We start from the raw sequence: 8,472 nt of genomic DNA, 5'->3' as shown, positions 1-8,472 counted from the left end.
GTATTTCTCGGGGAGCGTTCGAGTCCAGTTTTGAATAGTCTGCCGTGGTTTCGTTCCATTTCAAAGAGCTTGACGCTCGGCGTAACCTTGGCGCACTACCACTCCAACATCACGGGGTTTGTCAACGGGACTGTAGTCCCAAACGATAGCTGGGGATTATGGGTAGTGTAGTGTCTTCGGCCATCCTAAATCTCGAAATGTCCCGTCTGTTTCTGGTGACTTTATTTACGGCTAAAAAGCCCAAGATTATAGAATTAAACAAATAAATAAAAACAAGGATAATTGTGTGTTATTGTTGAGTAAATAACAGTGTGTTATTTAGAAAAGAATAACAAATTAGAAGGAAAAGATTTTTAAAAATACAGATTTCAGTATTTTGAGGCTCTAAACCCCATTTATTTTCCTCACAGACGTTTATACGATTTAAAATAAAAACAAATAAATAAAAAGATAAAACACTGGCATGTAATTTACGTTAGAATACATAGAATGGTTTTGAATAATAGATGATAGTAAAATCTACGTCACTTTACAGCCCCGCCCACTTTTGGAGAAACCAACGCTGTCATTTGAACGGCGATCAAGCCTGAAGCCACAGAGCTCTTCTTTTACTGTCTTTTCTTCTTAGAGGAAGTACAGAAACACGTAACTCTGGATTTGTTTTAATGTTTGAGGTAAACGACACAGCAGCTTTTTGTCATGTTAAAACTATTATTTTCTGCCTTGCTCATGAGAGTAACAGCTGGTGAAATTACAGCCTCGCCTACTGATTTTAATTTAACCATATATCGAGCCTGATTCTCGATTTCAAAGGTGTGCTCTAAAATGATATTTATAAATGACTATTATCATTATTATAAGCAAGACAATAAATGGCAAAGATATGTAGAAAATAAACGTATTTAAGATACGTTCATAAGGAACGTAACGTGGGAGAAAATATGTTTCTAGAAGATATGTAGAAAATAAACGTATTTTAGATACGTTCATAACGAACGTAACGTGGGAGTAAATACGTTTCAAGCTAAACGTAATTCAGAATGCAGTTTAGTTCTGTGGGAACGTAATTTTTAGGAGACAGGGTTGTGCATTGACCACCACACCCCCGACCCAAAAGAAAGGGCGTATTATTGGCTTCCCCTAATTTTTTCCCCACGCCACGCTACTGGTAACTACGTGCTTGGCGTGACTTTGAGGAAGAGGTGTGGATCATGGGTGTAAAAACAAGGTCTGGTTTTTCCTCAATGTGCAGCCAAAGACTTAACAAGGGGACATCGTGACAGTGGAAACAGATTCCTCCTTGAACTTCAGCCAAACACAGAGCGTTCTTAAAGCGTCACAACATTCTGGATCTTGTACATATTCATCGTCTATGGGCCCCTCCCCGCCACAACCATTGCTATTCGTTCATGCGGGCCCTTCTCAAATGAGGCCCATTACTCAGGACTCAGGACGTTGATCCTCACTTTGTCTGAAAGTGAAGTGCTGTATTGGAAGAAGGTCAAAAAGTGAAACGATTCAAAAGAACAATATCTGCCTCTGAAAAGAAGTGACATTTTAAACAAGCATAACATGGAAATACTCAAGTAAAGTGTATATGTCAAAATAGTACTTAAGTACAATACCTGAGTAAATGTACTTTATTACTTTCCACCAATCCACCAAATGGAGATATGTTTATAAATAATCAGCAAGATCAATAAACTAATGTTCCTACGCCTCCTATTTTTTTTAATCTTTGCCCACCCCCCCCCCCCCCCCCACGGATGTAGGTCTGCCGCAGGGTCTGATACAAACTTAGCCTTTACTAAACCACCTCTCCAAGGGACTGTTTCGTTTACTGGCCAACACACCAGGTTGGAATGAAATGCTTGCAAAGAAACACATATGCGATGGGTTTATTTGTTTTCACAAACTATTGTGAAACTTGTACGTTTTAAACTGTTTTCGGGGGCACGTTGGAAAGCTACTGCTTTCTTTACATCGCACAATAATAACCCACAGGTAAGATGTATTTAAAATAAAGTACGTTCATGCAGTAATGCATTGATTCTTCTTTGACATGTTCTGATATATCGTGCTACAATTGAGTACTATGAAATGTGTGTGTGTCTGTGTGTGTGTACATGTGTTTCTTAATGTCCTTATCAAACCTGTCCCCATGAGGAAGGGTGTATTAGGGAACACACCTACATGCCTTTCTTCCTTGAGCCACTCTTCTACCTCAATGTGCTGCCAACATGCATCACTATCAAAACCCATATCATTCAGAAAGTGTCCTGCTGTAGAGGAAGATGATTGGTCTTGTAAGAAAATACCCAAAAAGAAAATCATACAGAAAACTAAACATTGATTATCTGAACATGTAAGGGATTGATATTTAAGTATTACTCTGTGTGGAAACCACATTGTGTTGAAATATAAAATATAATTAATGATTTGTATAGCATAATAGTCCGTGTATCTACCGTCCAATTGTTTTTCTTTATTAAACACGTAAACGGAAGAGCGTTTGAGAGGCCTTTTTGCTTTTTACCTTACTAAATGGTCTAATGGTCATTGGAGCGAGGGGCGGGGCCTAACTCACGGAAGTGATTTCAAAACAAAAGCGGTGATAATATTATAAACAAAGGGAAACAAGGTGAGATGGAGATGCCGATGGAGATAAGCAGATGGAGTCAGATGTGGGTCAATATTCTAGCGCAAAACAAGCTACTCACGAGCGGAAAATGTGCTTTTACACGCGCATGAAATTATTAAAAAAATTTAAAAAAACTAAATGGGTTGCGAAATATACTTGGGCGGCCGTTAATATACCTGGGCGGCCCGCCCATATTTGTTTACATAAATTGTGATCAAAACGTTTGAGACCCACTGAGATAACTTAGACTAAAGTGAACTATCTAAACACTCAGTCCTTTACCTCACTGAGCTGTAGTTATCAGCCTCTCAGTCTGACTGGAGAGGACTCTCCCTCCACATCATTGTAGAAACATCTTCTTTTATCCGTTAGCGCAACAGAAGCTAAAAACAAGCAGTATTAACCAGTGCATGAAGTAAAGTAAAAATAATCCATTAGAAGTCAAATCCTCATATATCATATTATTGTTTAAAACCTAAAAACACCTCCTAACATAGATGTTCTTAGTAATTGGCTGTGGGTGTCCTAGCCTCCTGCTCTATGAAGAATAGGACGTGTATTGTAAACCTGAATTTATACACTATATTTAAAGTAATTCAGCCACTTCAGGGGACCATGGGACTCACATCAGTTAGCATCAGAAGTAAAAAGACAAAAGTGTTTAAAACTACCATTTATCAAAGTATTTTACTTAGAAAAGCTGCAGTGTGACCCACATACTTTAAGAGTCGTATTTACAGAGTCAATGTTACCCAACACAAGATCAAAGGTTCCTGTTGAGCTACACCTCCCTTTTTTGTCCCATCTGCCAAATATTGAAAAATAACCCAATAACCTACATAGATTTATTGTTTTATTCCGGGATGGTGAAACTTTAGAAGATCCAATACTGGACGAATACGTAGATTATATTTCCCACTCATGGATTTAGGCATCCATAGCCGTGGGAACATGTTTCAAATGGGGGGTGCTGTGGGGATGACACCAGGGCTGGTTCTGACCAATTTGCTGCCCCATAGGCAACATTTTAGCTGGCAATGAAAAACCTCTACAAAAGACCAATACACTACAAAAAGAGAAACGTATTGACATGGGGGAGTGTCCAATACTGTCAGTCTCAGGAAGAAAGGCTTTTTAATGCTTATTCAAAATTGCAGAAAAACATGCATTCTTGTACTCAGGAGGGGACATTGACAGAGGATTACATGAAAAGTACACAATAAAGTACTTCATTGTACTTGTGGGAGTTTCACTAGTACTGAGTCCAACAGTGTCAAACTCACAAAGAACTAATGGCAAACAAAAATCATTTCCCCCTCATCAAACTTAACAGAAGTGGCTTGATTTGGTTCTCAGGAGGGGACATTGACAGAGGATTTTTTTTTTAAACAACACACTAGAAGTACTTCATTGTATTGTGGTAGCAGTCAAACTAGTACCGAGTCCAACAGTGTCAGTTTTATTAAGAACTTATGATAACAAATACTTGTATCGCTATCGATCATCAAATATAGCAGGACAAAAAATGAAGAGCATCTGAAATTGAAAAAACAAACTCGAGAGACGGCTGAGGTGACCGCAGTGCAGCATCGCTGTAGTTTAAATCTCCTAACAATGTTGTCCATTTTAGATTTAGGCCTATTATAAATACAGCACTTAATATCATTCATTTTCTGGGCTCAATATGTGTCTTGGCCGTTTTCGTTGTGATCGCTAAATTCACCTTGTTTATAATATTATCACCGTTCCAAGCACACGAGTGCTTTTGTTTTGAAATCACTTCCTTGAGTTTGGCCCCGCCCCTCGCTCCAATGACCATTAGACCATTTAGTAAGGTAACAAGCAAAAAGCAAAAAGGCCTCTCAGACGCTCTTCCGTTTACTTGTTTAATAAAGAAAAACAATTGGACGGTAGATACACGGATTCATAATAGTCTGAACGAAAAAAAGGAAAAGCTGCAGATAGATGAAAAAGTGCCCACATGAAAGAATAGCGGTGGAATTCTTATTTACTTAAACAAACACACAATTCCCCTTGATCATTTGGCGTCATTGGGACAGTAAATCCCCTTTTCAACATTGTTGGCAGCACATTGAGGAAGAAAGGTGGAACAAGGAAGAACGTTTCAACATAAATAAGACAGGAAGGCAGTGAAGGAGTGGACACACTGCGGGAGACCTCCTTCAGATCACTGCAGCAGAAACATGACCATGAAGGTGAGGACCATTTCACATTTCAAATACTCTGTTATAATTCAAAGTCCTGCATTCAGCTAAATGACCTAAAGTACAGTTGTTGATGAACTTACTTTATAACCTTGTATTCATTGTATAGAAGAGGATAATTGTGATATCTTTTTTATATCTGACCAAAAGTGTTTTTTTCTAGTTCTGAGATTAAAGTCTGAACTTTGACTTTTTGAAAAGAAGAATCACTTTTGGTCCGATGTGAAAAGATGTTTTACATGAGGCCCTGATCCTCTTCTGTATACTTGCTATATATATATATTATAATATCCTTCATATGGTGTGATCAAATATGAGGATAAAATGTACTTTGTTATTTTACCTGTGTGGAAGAGCATGAGAGCCACATGTGCAATTCCTTTTTAGATCTGACAAAAAGTAGGTTTTTTGTTCTGAGATTGAAGTCAGAATGTTGACTTTTTTCCCCCAAATTTATTTTGTGTTCTCAGAATTCCGTTTTTAAAAGTAATCAGATTTTTCCCAGAATTCAGTTTTTTACTCAGGATGTGTCAGATTAAAGTCAGAACAACATGTCCTCTGTCCAGCTGGTCTCAGTCGGCCTCGTCCTCCTGGCTCTGCTGTTGGACAGCGGCATGTCTCTCGACCTCCCAATAGACTGCAGCGACATCTACAACAACGACAACCCCAAACCCAGTGGAGTTTACACCATCTACCCCATCGGATCCACCTCTGCTGTCCAGGTACATCCTCTGAGAGACTTCATCCAACACTATATCTCACTGATCAAATGGATAGGATATGTTAATGAGAATGTGTGTGTGTGTGTGTGTGTGTGTGTGTGTGTGTGTGTGTGTGTGTGTGTGTGTGTGTGTGTGTGTGTGTGTGTGTGTGTGTGTGTGTGTGTGTGTGTGTGTGTGTGTGTGTGTGTGTGTGTGTGTGTGTGTGTGTGTGTGTGTGTGCGTGTGTGTGTGTGTGTGTGTGTGTGTAGGTGTACTGTGACATGGACTCACTCGACGGACGGTGGACGGTGAGTACCTGAACTCAAAAGCTAAATCTGGCCCCCAGTTATCTGTGAACTGAAACCTGGTCAGACAGCAGAGATGAAAAATACGTACAGTATCTTTGTGCAGGATAAACAAGTCAAGTATTTAGTCTAATCTATCAAATCTACAGTTTGATCAATCTCTCCAGAGACCGTTGGGACACTTGAAGTGTGTTAGCTAAACCATGCTAGTCAGGTTAGCTCCTGGATGCATTCAGTGAATGGCAGTGAGAAACCAGAGGCTCCACCTTAGATCTACTGTTGGCTCCTGTTCCCCGTAGAGGCTGGTTAGACTCTGTTATGCTCTTTTTCCATGGACTGGAAATGTCCATTATATTTGCTGAGAGATTTAGTATTTCCCCCAGGTGTTCCAGAGGAGGGTGGACGGCTCCGTGAACTTCTACCGGCCCTGGGATCACTACAAGACGGGCTTTGGTAACGCTGTCGGAGAATACTGGCTCGGTGAGAGATGAAGACGAACCGGAGGTCCTGACTTGATCAAACTCTCGGTTTCCTAGCGTTCATGGTGTCTGTTTGTCTGCAGGTCTGGACACTCTCTCCCACCTGACTCTGAGGAAGAAGTACGAGCTGCTGGTGGACATGGAGGACTTTGAAGGCGGCAAAGTGTTCGCTCGGTACTCCTCGTTCTCCGTGGACCCCGAGGCCTCCGGGTTCACTTTGCATGTGTCTGGATTCACTGATGGAGGGGCAGGTGAGGAACAGCAGGAAGTGCTTGATGTCTTTCTGATGTTCAGGAGACGCTCTCACACGTAGGACTGGCTTCAGACATCAGAGAGAGATAAGGGGGTAACCACTGCAGATCAGGAACTGTGGCTATATGCCCATGACATTCTTCTGTATATCACACATCTGGAGGTATCCCTTCCTATATCTTTAACAATGAATGATCTGGGCTGTCCTTAGGCTAATGACTGATTGACAAAGAGAACATTACCCAAAGGGACCGTGCTGTAGTTCCTTCACAGCCTAATGTTGTTATATATATTCTGGAGATGCATTTCAACTTCAGAAATCATAAAGTGTTGTTAATATGTGGAGATTACTTTCTGCTATATTCCAAAATCACATGGAGAAATCCCATTGGACCAGGGGCCTGCTGCCTTCAGGGACCAACACAGAGATACTTCATCCCTGTGTTAGTTGTATTATAATATTGTGATTATACACTTGTTGTGTTTCTGCAGGAGACTCCATGAGTACTCATAACAGACAGAAGTTCTCCACCTTCGACAAAGACCAGGACTCTTGGACTTCTAACTGTGCCAGAAAATTCCTGGGGGGGTTCTGGTACAACGATTGTCACTTCGCAAATCCCAACGGGGTTTATCGCTGGGGGGCTGATGGCACTATTTTTGCTATAGGAGTGAGCTGGTACACTTGGAAGGGTTACGACTACTCCCTGAAATCCATCAGCATGAAGGTCCGTCCTGTGCAGTAGTTCTGCAGGACAGCAACATGTCCTCAGCTGATATCGATCACATGTAATCACTCATCACTTTAAGATGGAAACAGATCCACTCAGTGGGATAATGTCTACGTTTTAAAGTCAAACTGAATCACTATTTGCTTCATGCTGACAATAAATGAAAATAATGAAGCTGATGTCTCCTGGGTCCTTCACTTTGTCTCCTGGGTCCTTCTGTCTCTGGGTCCTTCTGTCTCTGGGTCCTTCTGTCTCTGGGTCCTTCTGTCTCTGGGTCCTTCTGTCTCTGGGTCCTTCCCTTTGTCTCCTGGGTCCTTCTGTCTCTGGGTCCTTCTGTCTCCTGGGTCCTTCTGTCTCTGGGTCCTTCTGTCTCTGGGTCCTTCTGTCTCTGGGTCCTTCTGTCTCTGGGTCCTTCTGTCTCTGGGTCCTTCTGTCTCTGGGTCCTCACACTTTCAACAAGTTTTTTCACAGAAATTCACTATTATTTTACAGACCTTTCTTGTTTTTCTATATTAAATGTATTTACCATAAAATACATTAAATTACTTTTATTAAAAATAAATAAAGGTTTTATTCTATAAATTGGTTTAATGATAAATGTTTACAGGACAATTCCATTGTTGAATTGTCTTGAATGTTAAATGACATTGAATTCTATGTAAAAACACATAAAATACACATCATTTTACTGCATGTAAATCTTTTTATAAAACATCATGTAAAATTAAAACAACTTTCTTATTTTTTGCAGTAAAACCTTAAATTTAATTTAACAAAATGTAAAAAAAAAAACTAAAACAACTGTATTCTGTACTGTTGTGGAATAAAAATAAATCTTATTATAAAACATCTCTTAAATGTTAAATAAATGTATAAATCTTCACAACATATTTTATATATTGCAAAAATACCTAAAAGTTATTTTGTTTAAATAAAGTAGTTTTCATATAGTATACTTAAGCAATAGCTCACGCCAGGCCGTGTATAGGCTCAGTATATCACAGCCAATGAACAGCCAGGCAGATGCTCAACAACCATTCACTCAGTAATTAAACCTTGGTGATGTAAACTTTCAATAAACATCGTTCTGACCTGCACCAGAGTGAGGGACCAAAACAAACGATTAAGAAGGCACACA

General features: G+C 39.9%; 1 protein-coding gene across 2 annotated transcripts; it reads left to right on the top strand.

The window, feature by feature from the left end:
- The first annotated feature begins 4,828 nt into the window (after window positions 1–4,828).
- On the top strand, window positions 4,829–7,507 carry LOC117546950 (microfibril-associated glycoprotein 4-like). 2 transcript variants are annotated; one of them, XM_034217390.1, is made up of 6 exons: window positions 4,829–4,857; window positions 5,433–5,588; window positions 5,837–5,875; window positions 6,256–6,352; window positions 6,435–6,602; window positions 7,096–7,507. In XM_034217390.1, the coding sequence occupies exons 1-6, from the start codon at window positions 4,846–4,848 to the stop codon at window positions 7,347–7,349; spliced, it is 726 nt and encodes a 241-aa protein (XP_034073281.1). In that variant the 5' UTR covers window positions 4,829–4,845; the 3' UTR covers window positions 7,350–7,507. The 2 variants fall into 2 exon arrangements, with proteins under 2 accessions (XP_034073281.1, XP_034073280.1); XM_034217389.1 differs by lacking the exon at window positions 4,829–4,857 and having other exon boundaries at window positions 5,418–5,588.
- Window positions 7,508–8,472: the final 965 nt, after the last annotated feature.

Source organism: Gymnodraco acuticeps, unplaced genomic scaffold, assembly GCF_902827175.1.
Source record: "Gymnodraco acuticeps unplaced genomic scaffold, fGymAcu1.1, whole genome shotgun sequence".
NCBI classification, from domain to species: Eukaryota; Metazoa; Chordata; class Actinopteri; order Perciformes; family Bathydraconidae; genus Gymnodraco; species Gymnodraco acuticeps.
Note: the sequence above shows the minus strand (reverse complement) of the source record. Positions and strands in the feature narration are given on the sequence as shown.

Bases quoted from the DNA above. Each gene is read 5' to 3' on its own strand.
- LOC117546950 (XM_034217389.1), top strand. From the start codon at position 5,418: ATGTCCTCTGTCCAGCTGGTCTCAGTCGGCCTCGTCCTCCTGGCTCTG. The intron at 5,876-6,255 runs GTGAGTACCTGA...TATTTCCCCCAG, and splicing joins CACTCGACGGACGGTGGACG to GTGTTCCAGAGGAGGGTGGA. The intron at 6,353-6,434 runs GTGAGAGATGAA...GTTTGTCTGCAG, and splicing joins TGTCGGAGAATACTGGCTCG to GTCTGGACACTCTCTCCCAC.